This window comes from Zootoca vivipara, chromosome 15 (genome assembly GCF_963506605.1).
Source record: "Zootoca vivipara chromosome 15, rZooViv1.1, whole genome shotgun sequence".
NCBI lineage: Eukaryota > Metazoa > Chordata > Lepidosauria > Squamata > Lacertidae > Zootoca > Zootoca vivipara.
In genome coordinates, this window is record NC_083290.1 from 6,724,855 (window position 1) to 6,746,018 (window position 21,164).

Genomic DNA, 21,164 nt, shown 5'->3' on the forward strand with positions numbered 1-21,164 from the left:
AAATCCTCATTGTGGAATGGGACGCCCTGTTTTCATTGGAGAAATGTTGGAGGGTATGCATGCCATTGATGAATTTCCCCTGTCCTCTTTTGAAACCATCCAAGATGGCGGCTCTCTTGTGGGAACAAATTGTTTCGTTTTTACTTTCTGCTCTGTCGTTATTCTTTTTTAAAAAAAAAAGCGGGAAATGCCCTGAGTTTGAGTGAGGAGAGGGTGGAACTGGGAGCGGGGGTCTTTCATTTTGACAGACAGGGGTGGGTTTTCTTCCCTGGGCATTCCAGTCCCCAGGATTTATTTTAGAGGGAGTGGGTAAAAGCTGTGCTTGTTTTTCCTGTGAATTTATGCTCCTTTACCCAATGCAAGTCAATGAAAGGGAATCTTTCTTTTGCAAAGAGAAGATGCTTTGTCTCCAGAATTCTGCAGTGGAGGCACAAGGCAATGGGCATAACCAGGCGAGTCGGGTGTGTGTGTGCAGCTGCCCCCCTAGAGCAAATAAATGAAAATGCTTAACTAAAAGTAGAAGTTGTAGAAAATTTTGACACGTTTTTCTGAGCACTTGGGGTCAAAAGAAAGTTATATAAAACAAATGTTGTGGAAATATTTCATTCCGAATCTGCTAGAGTATAGACAGAGACACAGGATGATGACAGGTGGGTGTCCTGCCCCCCCCCCACTAAATCCTGGCTATGCCTATCCAGAAGCCCTCACCACCCACCACCAATGGTCCTTGCAATAGAACAGTGGTAGCCAATCTTTGCCCTCCAGCTGTTTTGGGACTACAACTGCCATCATCCCTAGCTAACAGAACCAGTGGTCAGGGATGATGGGAATTGTAGTCTCAAAACAGCAGGTGGGCCAAGTTTGGCCACTACTGCACTAGAAGGTCCTTTCTGGGAGGGTGGCATGGTCAGCCCTCAATATCTGTTTTCTGCTGCCTGCCATTCTGCCTCTTGGTAGAGCCGGCACCAATTATTCCCCTCTTCCAGCTTGTCACCATGCAGCCCTGTTCTGGTTTCTTTTCTGGTCCGTTTCATGAGCTCTGGCCTGTGTCTCCCCCCCCCTCTCCCTCCCCTTGCTTTGATCCAGGTGTTTTGGGACCAAGTGTGCTGGCTGCTCGCAGGGGATCTCTCCCAGCGACCTGGTCAGGAGGGCGAGGAGCAAAGTCTTTCACTTGAGCTGTTTCACCTGCATGATGTGTAACAAACAGCTCTCCACCGGCGAGGAGCTTTATATCATCGACGAGAACAAGTTTGTCTGCAAAGAAGATTACCTGAGCAACAGCAGCACTGCCAAAGAGAACAGCTTGCACTCAGGTGAGGAGCGGCTCCGGACTTCGGTTGGGGGGGCAGTCCGAATCCAACTGATCAGACTATTGAAACGCCTGGTTGTCCGGGCTGTATACAACCAGTTACATCATGTGACTTTCCCCAAAGAATTCTGGGAATTGTGGTTTGCTAACCCAGGTGGCGCTGTGGGTTAAACCAGTGTTTCTCAACCTTTTTGGGGCCAAGGCACACTTGTTCCATGAAAAAAATCACGAGGCACACCACCATTAAAAAAGTTAAAAAATTTAACTCTGTGCCGCCCTATATTGACTATATAATTATGACTGTAAGAAACACTTGCCAATTGCTGTGTTGGTTGCAATCTCCTGTAATAAGGCTTCACAAGCCACTGATTTCTCTGCCAGCACAATCCTTTGCTCAGCAAGTTTCAGGTTGAGCTCATCCAGCCAGCTTCTTTAAGTTTGTCTAAAACCACCCTCCCGTGGTGGTGGCTGTTGAGAGCTGCACTCGCCCCGCGTCGTGACCCGGCCGGCTTCCTTTTTAGCGGGTTAGTGCTGTTAATTGGCGGCCGCCAGGCACGTGACAATGCAAATCGCCCTTCTCGTCGCCGCACGTCGCGGCACACCAGCCAGCGTCTCGCGGCACACTAGTGTGCCGCGGAACAGCGGTTGAGAAACGCTGGGTTAAACCACAGAGCCTAAGGCTTGCCGATTAGAAGGTCGGCGGTTCGAATCCCTGCAATGGGGTGAGCTCCCGTTGCTTGGTCCCAGCTCCTGCCAACCTAGCAGTTCGAAAGCACATCAAAGTGCAAGTAGATAAATAGGGACCGCTCCGGCGGGAAGGTAAACGGCGTTTCCGTGCACTGCTCTGGTTCGCCAGAAGCAGCTTTGTCATGCTGGCCACATGACCCGAAAGCTGTCTGCGGACAAACGCCGGCTCCCTCGGCCTATAGAGCGAGATGAGCACCGCAACCCCAGAGTGGGACACAACTGGACCTGATGGTCAGGGGCCCTTTTACCTTTACCTTTAAGGATGCTCAGAACTGCATCTTTGCAGAGGGTGAAACTACTTCCTCGGATCTGGCGGTGGGGGGTGGGGGGGAGAGCCATGTGATGTCTGTCAATCTCACAGGAAGGCCTTAGTAGGCTGCATTTCTAACCATTACTGAGGAGCTATTCTGCTGGAATCACTCAGTCTATAGAGCACGGGAATCTAAATCTCAAGGTTGTGGGTTTGAGCTCCACATTGGGCAAATGATTCCTGCATTGCAGGGGCTGGACTTGTCCAGAATTTCCCTGTAATAGTTGGCATTCAGCCCTCGTAAACAGCAATGGAAATTGCTGAAATGTCCGGGGAAATCCCAGACGTATGGTAGCCCATGTCAGTGGTGTATGTTCTCAATACACAACAGTGTAGAATTTGACAAATTTCATAAAAAATAGCTTAGAAACTCAGGGTTGGCTTAAAAAAAAATTTCGCAAGGAAAGCTCAGCAACTTTGGTCGAAACAACTTTTTTCTGTCTAGATTTCGACTTTTTGAAATATGGCAACCCTACTCATGGCCCCTTTCAACTCTACAATTCTGTGATTCTATGAGGAAGGCCCATTAAATTCAATGGGATATACTCCCAGGCAGGGGTGCCAATTTAATAAAATATGGGGGGGGAGAGCAGGTAAGCCCTGACACATACTCACCATTTGAATAGTACGTAATGCTCATCAACCTGGCGGGGGGCAGGCTCCTCAAATATTTTATTGGGGGTGTGTGAATGGTCCTTGGCCCCTAGGCCTAGTAGATAGCACCTATGCTCCCAAGTAAATGGGATTAAGGTTGCAACATTAGAATCTGTACCGTAGCTTTCGTGAACTCTATAATACTTTAAAACAGAATTGGAGAAATCCACCAAGGAGGGGAGGTCTATCAACACCTATCAGCCTTGATAACTGGGGAAGGGACGTAGCTCTGTGGTTAGAGCATCTGCTTTGCATGCAGAAGGTACCCGGTTCAATTCCTGGCGTCTCCAGAACTGGGAGTGTCTCCCGGATGAAAGTCTGGAGAGCCGCTGTTGGTCCTGGGCAAGATGGACCAGGGGGTCTGACTCTGCATCCGGAAAATTTCCTATGATGTTAACAACATCAGAGCTTCCGGATTCAGAGATAGTGTAACTCGGGGTAGCCCCGGCCAGCATGCCTAATGGTCAAGGGTGATGGGAGCTGGCATCCAGCAACACCTGGAGATCACCACATTGACCACCTCTTCCTCAGAATATCTGCCACTGATATTCATAATGGTGGGTTGTTGGCCTTCATGCCAGGGGAGGGGTTATGGAGGCATGGGTTTGGAAGAAGGGTCTTGGCTTACAACCAGCAGCGCTCATTTGATGTCTTTAAATTAATTGATAGGAGCAATTAATTTGCTTCCCCCACCCCACCCATTTTTGTTTCTGGTGCATTCAAAGTTTTCACAGCTAGGGAAAATCAGAAGGTGACTGTTCTGTCATTTGGGGAAGAAGCTGAGAGTAGGTTATAAACTTGATTGCAGATGGAAATAAAAGTATCCACCACCAGGGGGAAAATTACAGAATCACGGGCCAATATTTGGAGTACAGTATTATTAAAATAGCATTGGATTGTATCCAACCCAAGTCTTATTCAGAGAAGACCCATTTCACATTTTTTTGAATCACTATGAGTTTGTATTGGATTGTATGAATGGTCTGATGAATTGGTTACGTTTTCTCTCTTTTTGCCTTGTTACACTATTTTAGTTTTGACCTGCTTAGAGTGATTGCAATGTTTTGCCAGTGGCTAATGCTATTGATACCACCACGAGCTGTTTTGAGCTCAGCTCTGTCGCTGGAAAAGCAGAATACAAATTTGAAATCAAATTTAAGTCAACGGACCCAAGGTAGCCATGTCTTTTTTATTATTTTCAACAGGTCTTCTCTGAGCAGGACTAGGATTGGAGACAACTAATTGTTTTATTTTTATAGTATAGTCACATTATTGATTGATTGCCCTTCACCCCCAAGGTCCCAGGGCAGGCTACAGCAATGTTATAAACAATTTAAAATAACTTGCAGACATAAAAATAAGGCTTCTAAGTGATGTAAAAAAAAAAGGTAAATGACCCCGACAGTGAAGTCCAGTCACGAACGACTCTGGGGTTGTGTCATGTGGCCAGCATGACTAAGCCGCTTCTGGCGAAACCAGAGCAGCGCACAGAAAGGCCATTTACCTTCCCGCCGGAATGGTACCTATTTATCTACTTGCACTTTGACGTGCTTTCGAACTGCTAGGTTGGAAGGAGCTGGGACCGAGCAATGGGAGCTCACCCTGTCACAGGGATTCGAACTGCCGAAAAATGAAAACCAATTGCACAATGTTATTCAAATACTGGTGAAATGGACCCAATTCCTTTTCAGTCTCTGTTTTGTGCGCTAAAGAAACTGGGGGTCTGAGAAGATCAGATCAGAACAGGGTCTGCTAGGCACAGTTTGCAATCCACACTTAGCTGCAAACTCCTGGGAGGAGCATCCATAGGTGTCTATAGGTCATTTCCTTTCTTACATCCCTTTTGGGAAGAGGACCAGTGAATTGGAACTACTGGAGATCCATTTTAAGAGCCCAGGAAGATCAGAGAGAAACACATTTTCACAGAGAGTGAGAGAGAGAGAGTGATAGACAGGCAAATACCTTGTAGGAAACAGCTTCTTCTTCTTTTTTGAGGTGGTGGGTGAAGAAATTCACAGTCCAAGGAAATGTTTGGCCTGGCATACTTGTTGGGGAGGTGTGTGTGTCGGTTTCACACCCGTGTGTTACTGGCACACATGTGTAAAGTGTGGAGGTTTGTTGAAAGGAGAGGAAGAAGGAGAAAGGGTTGCGATTTCGCACCACGAGGAATAGTTAACACAGTGCTCCCCCTCCGCAAAACACACACACACTTATGGACAAAATATGGGGAGGGGGAAAGTGTTTTCCCTGTCTGAAACCTGGGGCTCAGTCCAGCTCACAAGTAGATCACCACCAGATCCCATTGATCCATTGCAAACAAATACTTAATGGTGCTACCTTTTGTGGGTCTACGCAAATGTAAGTCCCACTGAGTTCTATGGGTTGGTTTTTTGGGGGTTTTTTTACTCTCAGGTAAAATCATTAGTAGGCTGCCATCCTAGGCATGGACACTCAGAGATAGATCCTAGTGAATTCAGTGGAGCTCTCCCCCCCCCCCCCCGGTACTATTTTCATTTTGCTTGATTTTGTGGGGTTAGGAATGCAGCCTTTATTTATTTCGTAAAATTTATACACAACTTGATTGCAAAAAGACTCCGAAATCCTCAAAAGCAGTTTGTAGAAAAAGAAGAAGGGTAAAACAATAAGAAAAAAGGTAAAACAATAAGAAAAACTAACAACAATGGTATAAGACAAAGTTAAAATAACAATAGACCAAAAAAAAAGCCAGATTAAAACTCACATTAACATTAATTGCTTTAATCTCTTCCACTGAAGTAGACATAATTAATACCAAGCTATCTACATATTTATACATATTTATTTGGAAGAGAACTCCCCCACCCCATGTGTGTTTCAATGGGATTTACTCCCAAATAAATGGGGGTTAGGCTGCTGCCTTAAAAGTGCTTTACGCTGGAAGAAGCTTCCCTTACTTCAGAGGTGGGGAACTGAAGGGCATCCATGCAGGGTCAGGCCAAAGGACTATCTAGCCCAGCATCCTGTTCTCACAGCAGCCAACCAGCTTTCCCTATGGAAAGCCTGCAAGCAGGATATGAGCACAATAGCCCCCTCTGACTCAGGGTGATTCCCAGCAACCGGAATTAAGAGGCATAATGCTTCCCACACTGGAGGGAGAACACACGGCCAGTAGTTATGATAGTCTCGTCCTCCATCAATTTGGCTAATCTGTGATCATCCAGAAAACATCTGTTTCAAAAAATGTAGGTTGCTTTTCAACCTGTTGAGCAGGCACCCCCAAACTCTCGGCCCTCCAGCTGTTTTGGGACTACAATTCCCATCATCCCTGACCACTGGTCCTGTTAGCTAGGGATGATGGGAGTTGTAGTCCCAAAACATCTGGAGGGCCGAGTTTGGGGGTGCCTGCTGTTAAGTCTCAGAGTGGCTTATCACAGTATAAAATACACAAAATTTAAAATTAAGCACCCGAGATTCAAAACCTCAAGAATTTAAAATATCTATTGATGGAACTATCTATCTATCATCATTAATACATAACGCAGCTCGGTTGATTAGGGCGTGGTGTTGGTAATGCCAGTGATCCACCTTCTTGTAGGAGGGGGTTCCACAGAGCTGGACAGTTCCCCATCATTCCCTGACAATTGGCCATGCTGGCTAGGGCTGATGGCATCTGGAGGACAGCGGCTTCCCCACCCCTGCCTTCCCTTCCTTTAAACCCAAACCATCATCTGTTCCATTCTGAAGGAGCGTCTCCACCCCCATCGTTCTGCCCGGACACTGAGGTCAAGCTCCGAGGGCCTTCTGGCGGTTCCCTCGTTGCGAGAAGCCAAGTTACAGGGAACCAGGCAGAGGGCCTTCTCGGTAGTGGCACCCGCCCTGTGGAACGCCCTCCCACCAGATGTCAAAAACAAAAACAACTACCAGACTTTTTAGAGGACATCTGAAGGCAGCCCTGTTTAGGGAAGCTTTTAATGTTTAATAAATTGTTGTATTTTAATATTTCTGTTGGAAGCCGCCCAGAGCGGCTGGGGAAACCCAGCCAGATGGGCGGGGTATAAATAATAAATAATTATTATTATTACTTCCTTGTCATGTGTTTGCACACACATCTCACTCCAAAAATCTACTCGGAACTTATTTTGTTGCTATTAAGTAAGTTTGTGGAGTTTTTTTTTTAAGTGACTTTTTAATACAGGTTTGGGGAGAGCCTGTTGGGACTTATTTCCCCCAAATTCTAATCTTTTGGAATATTTTCCCTAAATAACAATGTCTAGGATTGCAGCCCAAGTCAATGTGCTTAGATACAAATTGCTTCAGGTCTCAGTTCTAAAGTTCTAGGGATGTACAATTAGGAATATGTATTTTGGACAGATATTGCTGTTTCTCTCAGATCTTGTTTGGGGCTTTCCTACAGGCATTTGAGGAGGATAAGGTTATCTAGCTGCAATGGCTATGTTCTGTCTTCACTGTCAGTTGCTAGGAATCACAAGGAGGGAGAAGGCCGTATTCAACCAACCTTTTCCTCTAGGGTAATCCAATAAGTGTATGGGATGCCAAAATATCTGGAAATCAAGGAGACTGACTTGATTTAAATCTCTTTGATGAGGGGGGATAAGCTGTGGAACCAATTCACACATGCATGGTTTTCACTTTGCAATCTGCATGTGCAAATGAGCCAGCCTGGGTCAAGTGTCAGGTTTTTCTTTTTTTGGCATTCCACATGGTCTGTGGACACATCTAGCTACTGAAAATGTGGAGGAGGAAATGGGTATGGCTTACTTCCCTCCAGGATGATAGCACCAACCAGGAAATGGGGCTGGATTTTCCTTAGGACCAGGGCAGCTCAACTTCCTCTCCCTGATCAGTATAATTATTATTTAATTTTTTAAAAAAAACACACAAAAACAACAACATTGCTTAAAGAGGCATTTGTTTAATCTCACATCCAGCTTGGCCCTCAGGAAGTCAGTGGGAAGTACATTAAGTGTATATACAATTGATGTGTTCTATAGTCGGCCAGCTGCAATGGACTGTCATTCAAGTTTCCAGTGGACTGTGAACTGGCTGTAACTTTAAGAAGAGCAAATTTCAATAACTTGTGCCTGGCTTGTTTTTTCCTCCCCCCCTCCTTGTTCCTTTTTCCTCATATGCCATCTTTTTAGACTTTACCAGACTTTTAGAAGACATATGAAGGCAGTCCTGTTTAGGGAAGATTTTAATGTTTAATAGATTATTGTATTTTAATATTCTGCTGGAAGCTGCCCAGAGTGGCTGGGGAAACCCAGCCAGATGGGTGGGGTATAAATAATAAATTATTATTATTATTATTATTATTATTATTATTATTATTATTATTATTATTATGTTGTGAGCCCATCTTAGTATAGTGGTACCTCGGTTTAAGTACACAATTGGTTCCAGAAGTCTGTACTTAACCTGAAGCGTACTTAACCTGAAGCGAACTTCCCCATTGAAAGTAATGGAAAGTGGATTAATCCGTTCCAGACGGGTCCGCGGAGTACTTAAACTGAAAGTACTCAAACCGAAGCGTACTTAAACTGAGGTATGACTGTACTGGTTTTCGTAAGCTGCTCTGAGGGCCTTCATGGCTGGAGGGTGGGCTATAAACACAACATTATTTGTTTGTTTATTCTGTTGCCTCCCACCTCTGCGTCTCAAGGCAATGCACGCAATGTAATAAAAACTGCTAAAAAGCCATTGGAAACAGCACAGAATGTATCTGGCAAATGAATGGGAAAAGAATAAAATATGGCATAAAGTAATTCATCTTGCTGGGGTAGCTTGTCCTAATTTGTATCACTGTGCATACATCTAAACAAACAAACAAGTGGGACATTTTTTTCATTTTCTCCCACATTATTAGAACCTGGGGTCCTGGAATTAATCTGCTTAGCCAGAGACTCAGGACGAGCAAAAGGAAGGCTTCCCGTGGAACTCCCTGACACAAGATGCAGTGGTGACTGGCTCCGCCTTAAATAGCTTTAAAGGGTGTGGGGGGGAGACAAATTGACAGTGTGGGGAAGTGTTTTAAGGTGTGGAGGTGGGGGGGGGAAACATGGCATCCAGGACATATTGAGCAATACCTGCATTTATGGTGCTATCTTACACGTTGCTTATTTAGCAAGCAAACCATCCTGTGTGAGAAGCTACCCTATTCAGTTATGGTTGAGATGAGATGGTTGCAGCTGGATGTGCATCTGAGAAAAGGAGGACATCTAAGGACGTGTGTCTCTGTGTGTGTGCTTCTCCCTCCCACTGCAGCCACCACTGGAAGCGACCCCAGCCTCTCCCCGGACTCCCAAGACCCCTGCCAAGACGATGCCAAGGACTCGGAGAGCGCCAACGTGTCGGACAAGGAGGTGGGCAGCAACGAGAACGACGACCAAAACCTGGGGGCCAAGCGGAGAGGGCCCCGCACCACCATCAAGGCCAAGCAACTGGAGACCCTCAAAGCGGCTTTTGCCGCCACCCCGAAGCCCACCCGGCATATCCGTGAACAGCTGGCGCAGGAGACTGGCCTCAACATGCGAGTTATCCAGGTACAGGTGTTTGATGGGTGGGACAAGGAACGGCAGCGGAAAATCCTAGCATGGGGCAGTGGGGAGGGGTGGGTATCTGGGGCGGTGGACGCCAAGGATGAGGAATGCGGCCTTCAAGGCGTCCCCATGTGGCCCTCAGGACTGTACTTCTGCTCCTGGGCTATAATAGCCTGATGAGATGTGAACTGTGATAACCTTTCTTCATTGCCTCAGAGGTGTGTGTGTGTGTGTGTAAACTTTTGACACTGGCTGGAATATTGCTTGGTTTTGCTCCACCTACCTTTGGACTCAGCCATTATTGGCTTTTGGCTCCCAAAAGGCTGGGAACCAGGAAATGCGGCCCACAGGGTCACAGAAGCAAAGAACTGTAGAGCTTGGAAGGGACCCCGGGGGTCATGGAGTCCCACCCCTCGCAATGCAGGAATCCTTTGCTCAAACACACCTTACTCTTTTTCTTCTCTGGCGATCACTCGTATCCAAGTAAGATTGTGCTCTTCCATGAGCACAGTTTTAACACTGAGTCCGAAAGTGACTGTGGAGGCCTCCAACTGGAGCGTTCGCAGGCCAGTGTTTCCCAATTGCCACATTTTTTTTTAAAGATTTGCCTTGAGAGAATCTTTAAACCTCCTTTGTTGACCACCAGCATTACGCTTTCCATTTTTAATTTCGGAAGAGAGTAGTTGCTCTGGAAGACTATACATCTGAACAACAGGAACCAGTCCAACAAAGTTACTGTTGCAGAATCATTGCTTTGACACTGGTGATCTTTGCTTCTTCCTTTGCGCAACGTGGGGCTCAAACCCACCACCCTGAGATTGACAGTCTCATGCTCTACTGACTGAGCTTTCCTCTGGATATCTAGAACACTGCGTGTCAGAGAAAGGAATAATTTTGGAGGGAGAGCTTTTGAAATGTTTTTGTTAGGGGTGTTGTTTTGTTTTCCTTTCATAATTTCTGCAGAGTCTTCACGATGGAACAGCGTTGGTTATTTGCTCTGCTTTTTATGGCTTTGGGAAACCCTGTTAGAACTATAAAATTACAAGCTTGGGTCTCTGGGTGTTTTTTTGGACTACAATTCCCATCATCCCTGACCACTGGTTCTGCTAGCTAGGGCTGATGGGAGTTGTAGTCGGGAAAAAACAGTTGGAGACCCAAGTTTGGGAAACCCTGTTCTAGGGTGTCCTGGTGGCTTTATGAGCTGGTAGGTTATAAGTATAATAATAAATCAATACTGTAAATAAACACATCCAAGTCTGGGGGCCATCACTACACAGGGGGCGAGTCACAGAGTGGCTGGGGAAACCCACCCAGATGGGTGGGGTATAAATAATACATTATTATTATTATTATAAGTAAGTGTATAGTTACTAAAAAGAGAGAGGCAATATTTCATTCCACACCATTCTTCAAAATCCACAGCAGAATGGCCCTGTGTACCCTTGATTTTACATGGCCCATTTACAGCTCATCACACCACTGTTAAAACATCTGCCCTGGCTCCCCATCTACTTCCAAGCGGTTCAAGATCCTTGTATTAATTAACAAAGTCCTGAACAACTTAGGTCTGGGGCACCTTTGGGGATCTCCTGAACTCTTATATCCCAGCTGGATCATTTGGATCATCTTCAGGAGCCTCAGTCCTCCTTGAGTTGGCGAGGCTCATTGGACAACAAGAAACCGAGCTTTCAGTGTCACCACTGAATATACTCTGGCCGTAGAGATTCAGCAGGTGCCAACTTTAACTTTTTCATTCTGCCAGGCGTATGCAGGCAATTAAGAATGCATCTTTCCTTTTAATTAGTTGGTCGTCTCTGATTTTGATTTCTCAGATATTTTTTTTAAAAAATTATATATATAGATATAATTGATTATATCTATTATAGTGAATCCTGAACACCAGCATCACAAGTAGAGAGGTCTTGGCACTTTTAAAAGCAACTTTTTCTTCAGACAAAGGTTGTGGGGTGGTGAGGAACAATGAGTGCCCCAGAATAAGCTGATGCTCTGGAAATCTTGTTTCAGCACCAGTATGCGTTCATAATTTCAAGGATTATAAGCTATTGTATATAATAAATGGTTATAAATCAGGGTAGTCCAACTTTTCATGTTGGGCTGCAAGAATACTTTGACATGGGGGGGGAGCAAGGCCAAACTTTGACACACACACACACACACCTGTCAGGGTTCTAAAGGTAACGGGACCCCTGACCATTAGGTCCAGTCGTGACCGACTCTGGGGTTGCGGCACTCATCTCGTGTTATTGGCCAAGGGAGCCGGCGTACAGCTTCCAAGTCATGTAGCCAGCATGACTAAGCCGCTTCTGGCGAACCAGAGCAGCACACGGAAACGCCGTTTACCTTCCCGCTGTAGCGGTCCCTATTTATCTTCTCACTCTTTGACGTGTTTTCGAACTGCTAGGTTGGCAGGAGTTGGGACCGAGCAACAGGAGCTCACCCCATTGTGGGGATTTGAACCATCGGCCTTCTGATCGGCAAGCCCTAGGCTCAGTGGTTTAACCCACAGCACCACCTGTGTCCCAGTCAGGGTCCTAGACCCCTCCTATCTCCTTTCTCAAGCTGGGAAAGTACTAACTCAGCTTTAGGAAGGAGGAAAGAGGACTCTAGGATCCTGTCAGAGCCCTCATGCCTCCTTCCTAAAGCCCAAGCACCTCACTTACCTGGCTCTGGGGAGGTGGTGTGAGGGCTAGGTAGGGTCAAATGTTGCTGAGGAGCACCTAAAAAGGCCTCAAGGGCCACACGCAGCAATAAGATGCAGAGGCTGATGTTTTAAATAGCTGTGCCCACATTATTTTTAATGCTCTAGTGATAGATCTACTGCTGAGGGTGGCCTCCAGATGTCGTGGACAACAATTCCCATCAGTCTCAGCCAAAGTGGCCAGTGGTAAGGGATGATGGGAGTTGTAATGTATCCCATGTTGATAACCCCTGACCTGTATCACATGCTGGACCTGTAAATAGATAGATAGAATAGATAGAATAGATATAAATAGATAATAATAATAATAATAATAATAATAATAATAATATATTACTTATATTACTTATACACCGCCCATCTAGAATCATAGAATCACAGAGTTGGAAGAGACCAAAAGGGCCATCCAGTCCAACCCCCTGCCAAGCAGGAAACACCATCAAAGCATTCCTAACAGATGGCTGTCAAGCCTCCGCTTAAAGACCTCCAAAGAAGGAGACTCCACCACACTCCTTGGCAGCAAATTCCACTGCCGAACAGCTCTTACTGTCAGGAACTTCTTCCTAATGTTTAGGTGGAATCTTCTTTCTTGTAGTTTGAATCCATTGCTCCGTGTCTGCTTCTCTGGAGCAGCAGAAAACAACCTTTCTCCCTTCTCTATATGACATCCTTTTATATATTTGAACATGGCTATCATATCACCCCTTAACCTTCTCTTCTCCAGGCTAAACATACCCAGCTCCCTAAGCCGTTCCTCATAAGGCATCTGGCCAGGCCTCCCCAACCACTCTGGGCGGCTCCCAACAGAATATTAAAAACAGGATAAAACATCAAACATTAAAAACTTCCCTAAACAGAGCTGCCTTCAGATGACTTCTGAAAGTCAGGTAGTTGTTTATTTCCTTGACATCTGATGGGAGGCCGTTCCACAAGTGAGGGAACCACCAGAAGGCCCTCGGAGGAGGACCTCAGTGTCCAGGCTGAATGATGGGGGTGGAGACGCTCCTTCAGGTATACAGTGGGCCAAGGTCGTTTAGGGCAGGCATGGGACTACAACTCCCATCATCCCTAGCTAACATAAATAATCACCGACCTGTATTGGGCCCCAAATGAGAGCCCGGAAGCGGTAGAGCCTCTGGCTCTCATATCTTTTAAGTGTGAATGCCTGATTAGTCACTGCTTGCTATAGTATAGAGTTAAGGAGTTGCCCACCCCTCAGTCACCTCATGTAGCCTCTGATGATTTCAGAGGCTTCCTCTCAGCACCTGTCAACTGATTGATGCTGGGAGGAGCTCCTTGGATGGCACTAAGCAGCTGATTGAGACCCATAGCACACCAGCCCCATTAGCTGCACTGTGCAGCCAAACCCAGTCATGTCTTTTCAGCCTTGCACCTGATGTCACATACGAAATCTGGGGGTGGGGCAGGTGGGTGTGGCTTGGGGGGGAGAGAACCATGAGGTCACTGTAGTAACCAGGGGAGAGGGTGGGTGGGTAGAAGGACCAGGGAGGTGTCAGAAGAATGAGAGAGAGAGAGAGAGAGAGAGAGAGAGAGAGAGAGAGAGAGAGAGAGAGAGAGAGAGAGAGAAGCTTTCACGACTACCTCGCCTTTACTCGCCTTTAGGAGCTTCCAAGAATATAAGGCAGTTGAAATGAAGTAGATGTGGAGCTGATCAGCCCCTCGGGTGGGGCTTCTGAGCTTACTCTAGAGCAGGCATCCCCAAACTGCGGCCCTCCAGATGTTTTGGCCTACAACTCCCATGATCCCTAGCTAGCAGGACCAGTGGTCGGGGAAGATGGGAATTGTAGTCCAAAACATCTGGAGGGCTGAGGTTGAGGAAGCCTGGACAAGATGATGTCCTCTTGCTGGAATTGATAAACCGATTCAGTCTCAGAACAACTTCACTCCTTTCTAGTGAAGAGATGCCTATAATGTCTCTTCACAGCTATGCTATTAACATCAGCTTGGCTGGCGTTCACAGGGAGATCTGTTTTTGTGGAAGGGTGACGATGCAGTGCTCTATTGCAGTGCTCTATCGGCTATCATAGGCCTCCTGTTATCCCTGGAGACAGTGCTGCTTTTGTTTCTTTGTTTGTTGCATTTATTGCATTCATATCACACCATTTTCTCCAAGGAACTCAAGGTGGTATAGATAGTTCTCCCCCTCATTTTATCCTTACAACAACCCTATGAGGTAGGCTAGGCTGAGAGGCAGTGACTGGCCCAAGGTCACCCAGTGAGCTTCATGGCTGAGTGGGGATTTGAATCCTAGTTTCCCAAGCCTGGTGCTCTAACCACTACACCACACTGCCTCACCTGTTGAATTCATACCTCTGCGTGTGTCTATATTATTGTTACTTATTTTACACAGGAGCCCTGCCTGAAATGGAAAATTGGCAATCTTAGGTGTGATTGAACATGAACGAATGCAAGTTATTCATATTATTTAGATTTCTTATCAATCGTTTACCGTAAGATCCCAGGGCAGGTTACAACAATATAAACATGTGATAGTAAAATCAGTTAAAATATAAACTCTCTTGGTGGATGTGAGAGTGCTGTGATGTGTGTGTGTGTGTAAAACACAACATATTGTGTGCATGTGTTTTTTATGAAAACAATGTGGACACAATCTGATTGTTTGTGCTTTGACCTCTGCTGAAATAAATAGGGTTGGAATGCATTTGACTGAATTCCCCAAAGACATTAATTTTTCCAGAAATAAATGCCAGTAAAATGAACCAGGGGGGGGGGGGAGAGACTGCGACAAAATGTTGCGTCCTGGAGTGCCCCTGCTCACTATCCCAACCACTGCCATTTCATTCCCCTCCACAAAAATTTCCCAACAACAGTCAATCAATCAGCACTCCGCAGCCACTAAGCATGCTCAGTCTTCACTGGGACTGTCTTGGTGTCATCGTCCCCCCACCCCACCCCACTTTTTAACAGATCCTGAAGACTTTTTCTGCTCCTGAAAACCTCCCATTCCACAAGCCAGCTGACTGCACCTCCACTGCGACTGAGGCAGGACAGGAGCATGGGCAAAAGCTGTTAGGCAAGTGCTGAGAACCGTATTTCAGTGGCACAGCACACAGGTCCCCAGTTAATTCTTTGGCAGCTGCATGCATGGCAGGGAGAGACCTCCTTCTGGAACTCTGGAGAGCTGCTGCCAGTCAGAGCAGGCAGTACTGAGCTTAGGTAGACCATCTACCCAGTATACCTGAAGGAGCGTCTCCACCCCCACCGTTCTGCCCGAACACTGAGGTTAAGCTCTGAGGGCCTTCTCGGTAGTGGCACCCGCCCTGTGGAACGCCCTCCCATCAGATGTCAAAGAAATAAACAACTACCTGACGTTTAGAAGACATATGAAGGCAGCCCTGTTTAGGGAAGTTTTTAATGATTGATGTTTTAATGTACTTTTAATCTTTTGCTGGAAGCCGCCCAGAGTGGCTGGGGAAACCCAGCCAGATGGGTGGGGTAAAAATAAATTATTATTATATATACAGTACTAGGATAAAATGATGGTGGAGCTCAGAGCTTGTGCTACACCTGGGTGGGGAACCTCAGGCTCAGGGGCCCCACATGCCTCTCTATCAGGCCCTCAGGAACCTCCCCACACCCTTCACTGGCTCGGCTTTGCACCCTCCTTCCGGGGTGGAATGTGCCCTTGAACCCGGATCCTGCCTCTTCTTTGCTTGGATGAGGGGTAGAGATCAAGACATGGAGGTGCGAACCCTTCAAACTTTTGAATGCATGGGCATAGCCAGGGGCAAGCACCCCCCCCCCCAATAATCCAGTAAATGAATAAAAATACTAAACTAAAAGTAGAAAGATTTTGACCAATTTTTCTGAGCAATTGGAGGTTATGATGACAGGTGGGTGTCTTGCGTCCCACCCACCCCCAAATCCTGGCTACACCCATGTTTGCATGGATGAAAAATTCGCCTAACATGCCAAGTCTGTTGCTCCACTCATTTTCACCTCTGGCCCCACCCAGTGGACTGTTCCACTTGAAGACTGCAGAGTCACATTTTCAAAATTCTCGCACATGTATCTCCCTGCTTGAAGAAGGCTAGCGCAGCCAGAAGAGAGGGCTATGCCATAACTTTTGCCTTTTGCTTTGCTACTTCCCCCCACACCCAGGCAATTAGGTTTGGCTGTGATTGGGGGCAGGGGAGTGCCAGAGGGAGAGGGAGAAAGAGGGAGGGGTGCAAAGTGATGCAGGCAAAGGGAGAAAAACAAAACAAAACAAAACTCTTGGCATCATAATATCATTATACAAACCTATGGTGTGGCCAGGTTTGCAATACTGCGTACGGTTCTGGTCGCCTCTCCTCAAAAAGGGTATTGTGGAGTTGGGGAAAGTTCAGGAAAAGGGCCACCAAAATGATCAAGGAGATGGAGTGACCCCCCACCCCCCAAAAGAAAGGTTGCAGCATTCAGGACGGGCGTTATAGAAGTTTATAAAAATGATGCATGCTTTGGAGAAAGTGGATAGAGGAAAGTTTTCTCCCTCTTGTCTAAGACTAGAACTTGGGACATCCACGGAAATGGAAGGTTGGAAGGTTCAGGGCAGATAAAATAAATGCAGCACGCAGTTAACTATGGAACTCCCTCCTGTAGGAGGTAGTGATGACCACCAGCTTGGTGTACTTTAAAGAGGATTGGACAAATTGAAGGCCGTAATGCTTCTGAATCTAGCAAGGGAGAGTGATGCAGTGCTCGGATCCTGCCTATCTGTGAGGGCAGAGCACTGGACTAGATGGGCCACTGGCCTGATTCAGCAAACTCTTTTTACGTTTTTTCACTCACATTCACCACAACCCATAGATATCCTGTAGTTTTTTGAGAAGTACTGTGATTTGGCCGTGCATTTCCCCTCCAACCACTTTCCATTGGCTTTGGAAATGAAAGCTGCGTACATTTCAGACAGCCTGTTGCACATGTGAAGAAGGCAGATTCATTGAATAGGAATTGGGGGTGGGGTGGGGGGTTGAAAGTGTGGGGAAACACCACAGGTAACGTGTATTGGGTCTCTGCCCCCTCTCTCAGGTGTGCAGCAAGCTAAAATCATGGCTTGAAATGCACGGAGGGAACCGTCCTTGCTGCAATTTGAGCTGCTCATGTGTACCGTAGTCAAATCCCTATGTCTAATTTTGTATAATAGACATAATAGGGGTGGAGGGATGAGGAACCTGTTGTGGTTATATATGATTTGTGTCTCATGTAAGGAAGCTGCCCTATCCAGAGCCAAGCCATTATGTCCCTCTTCCTCAGTATGCATGCGTGCACTGCTGTCACAATTAGCTATGTACTCCACTGGAGTATCATAGAATCATAGAATTGTGGAGAGCATAGCTGCCAAGTTTTCCCTTTTCTCGCGAGGAAGCCTATTCAGCACAAGCATAATGGAAAATCCCTTTAAAAAAGGGATAACTTGGCAGCTATGGTGGAGAGGGAACCCAGGGGTCATCCAAACTAACCCCAAATGCATGGTAGATGCATGGGAAAGATTCACAAGACAGGTAAAATGCTGTTTGTTTTGTGTGTGTGTTTGTTTTGTTTTGTTTTGTTTAAAAAACAGGTCTCATCCACACAATACATTTAAAGCATATTCAGCATATATTTGTAGCGCATAGCTTCCCCCAAAGGATCCTGGGAACTGTAGTTTGTTAAGAGTGCTCTATAAGAGGTAAACTACCATTCCAGGATTTTATGTGGGGAGGGGGAACCATGTTACAGTATTTAAATGTATTGTGTGACTTACATGATATATTCTGTTACCTTTTGAAAGTGCTCCTGAGCTGCTTATTTATTTATTTTTGGCTAAAATTTTCTTAGTTTCTTTACCTTCCTACCCTGAATTTATAATTTTTTTCTGATGCTGCTGGGCTATCCTTATCCCTTTGTGTCAATACCTCCCTTCCTTGTTTACACCTCTCTCTTTTATCGGAACTTCAGATTACTAAGACACCCCTGAGCCAATCAGCGTCCTTGGAAGGTTCCAATTGGAGTGTGGGGGAGAGAAGGGGGGGGAGAAATTGTGAATTCAAATGATTGGTGGGGGAAACGCGAGGTTTTTTTTAGATTGGATATGACCCACTATCTCCAAACCACCTCCCCCTGTTAATAATAGAATAACTCTTTGAAATTAATGGACAGAACCCCCTTAGGCCCATTAATTTCAATAGGTCTACTCTTGAGTAGAATACAGCCATAAAAGAAATAGTCAAATCAAGGCTTCTTCCTTGAACTTGTAGATTGGAAAGCAGAGGGATAAATGAAATGTGTCTATCAGTGTTTTCGTAGTTAAAAGAGGGGAACATTTGGGGAGCATTATGAAAAGACACGGTACACCCCTTACCTTGTTTTCTTAACTGCTTTTCTTGAGTGAGGGGGATAAAAAAGCAAATACTGTACACTTTTAAACAAATGTAAAAAATTTAATTCTATTTTTTAAAAACAAAATTTTCAAATTTATTTTATTTAATTATTTTGATGTCTAGCCAACCTCTTTCTTTTTCTTTTCAAATATCTGACGCACAGGCGTTGTTAGAAGGTTTGTGAATCCAGAGTTGGGAGATGAGGCGAAATTGCTTGCGTGGACGGACATTTTAAGACAAAGTTGAGCACCAAACACTTTGAAATAGATGCCTCGTTACGCATTCTGAAAGACCCAAGCCTAGCAGCGGGTAGACCTTGGAAAAATCGTCCCGGGGCTCAACGTCCCCCGCGCCAACCCTACAGCTTTCCTGCTGTGCGGCGATTTTGTGAGCCGCGATTTGAGCCCACTGAAGCGGTTTACTCCCGAGTAAAACAGGCGGAGGCTCGGGTGGTAAAGCTGCAACCCAAGCCCCATCAGAGGTTGGGAGGGATTTGCTTACTTCCGAGTAGGATACGGCAGCGCGCTTGCGGAGCTGAGTTTAGCCGGGAGCTGGAAGGGCCCTCTGTCAAAGCTCAGAGGCTCTATTTGCTTACTGAAAACAGATCCAGATTAAGACCAGAATTCTTGTTTGTTTATTTATTGAAAAACATAGCCTATTTATCCGGGACGCACACAGAGAGCCTTTTCCGCTTCGGTTGAACGGATCTGTTGAGACAATGGAGAATGTTGTTGCTGTCTTTGGATTTAGCACAGGCACCCCCAAACTGCGGCCCTCCAGATGTTTTGGCCTACAACTCCCATGATCCCTAGCTAAGAGGACCAGTGGTCAGGGATGATGGGAATTGTAGTCCAAAACATCTGGAGGGCCGAAGTTTGGGGATGCCTGATTTAGGATATGAGACCCAGAGGCTTCTGTCTGCGGGGGTGGGGTGGGGTGGAGCAGAGATTTGGTTGGAAAATCTTACATATTTATTTATTTCGAAAATGTATATACTGCACCGATTAATCTTCTCTATAGATTTCTGCAGGGGAATGGGAAACACAAGGTGTGATTGATAGCCTACTTTAGCCCTACTTAGAGTAGACCCATTGACTCCCACGAAATTCAATATTAGAAGCAGCTCTTACTGCTTATAATATTGTTCCTAAGTAAATTCTGTTATAACATTACAGTGCTTAGGGGTGTACTACTACAATATAGATGATGGGCCCCGATCCAGCCAGAGTTAAGGCAATTTAATCCTAGTTGCAGAGTTGTTGTCGGGATAAAAGGGGAGGGGACAGCATAGGTTTTACCTTGAGCTCCTTGGAGGAAAAGAGGGATACAATTTTATTTTATTATGATTAAAATTTATATACCCCCCTTCATCCAAGGATCACAAGGCGCTTTGCTGTGTAAATTAATTAATTAATGAGGCGGAAATATTTTTTAGTTTTAATTATATTTTCCTTTAATTGACCTAAATTTGTGTGCGTGTGTGTGAACAAACTATACAGTACAGCCCAATTAAGGCTCCAGTTTAATGCACTCCCACGTGGGAGTCAGTCTTACGAAGGTCAATGGGAGTTCCTTCTGAGCAGACGTGCATAGGATCGCGCTATGTTAAACGAGCTATGCAGATCTTCAAAGCAAATCGCGTCGCTGGGATCGTGACCAATAGCTCGTTGCTGTTTGCCTCCACATTTTTAGAGGTTTGTGCCTCTGGATGAAAATCTAGAGGGCCGCTTAGTCCTGAATTCAAGGAGTCCGAGAATAAAATCATTGAACTGAGACTGACTTTTGAAGCAAACAAAAAATGTGTTTTAAGATCGAGGAGTTTGGTGTGTGAGAGAATCCAAAAAATTCACACCCGGGCGGGCAGAGCAACAATTATATTTAGGTTGCGTATCCCTCGCATGCCTAAGAGGAAGCTCCATTGAGCTCAGAGGAGCTTACTCTTGAGTAGACATGATAAGTTGTTTTCTTCCTCAAAATCAGCCGTGGAAAGTTTGCGGATGATCCGTGCGTTTCTGAAAAATGTGGATTTTTCGTCAGGGTGGCGCTTAGAAACTGTAGGAAGCGGCAGAAGCTGGCTTGATATTGTGGTCGCGAGTTTGAAACTGTTTCTCCCTTCGCCAAGAAAACATGGGAACTGTAGTTCACAGAACTACAATTCCCAGCACCCTTAACAAACGACAGTTCCCAGGATTCTTGGGGGGAGAGAGGGGCGATGTACTTTAAATGGATAGAGCTCACAGTCTTAAACTGGCCTGCTACTCAGAACACGTTTTTGTTTTATTTACCATGATTAGTCACCTATTAACCTAGTTCTCCGGGAGACTGAGAGGTAAATCCCAGGGAACACATTCGGACTTGCTTCTGAGTAAACATGTCCAGGTTTGCACTGCTAATTGGATTATTAGGCTCTGTGGAACTTTCACAGTAAGCATAAAAAACGAGAGAGGCAGTTCCCTGCCCCGAGAGGATCCCATTTCCACTGCTGTTCCAGCTCCGCATTGGTTTG

General features: G+C 45.7%; 1 protein-coding gene across 1 annotated transcript in view; it reads left to right on the forward strand.

Moving 5' to 3' along the window:
- Positions 1-21,164, forward strand: part of LHX1 (LIM homeobox 1) — a 49,979-nt gene that overhangs the window by 15,230 nt on the left and 13,585 nt on the right. The window contains exons 2-3 of the mRNA XM_035139753.2: positions 1,087-1,313; positions 9,282-9,559. Of these exons, the coding sequence (XP_034995644.1) occupies positions 1,087-1,313; positions 9,282-9,559 (505 nt within the window). The remainder of the gene's footprint in view (positions 1-1,086; positions 1,314-9,281; positions 9,560-21,164) is intronic.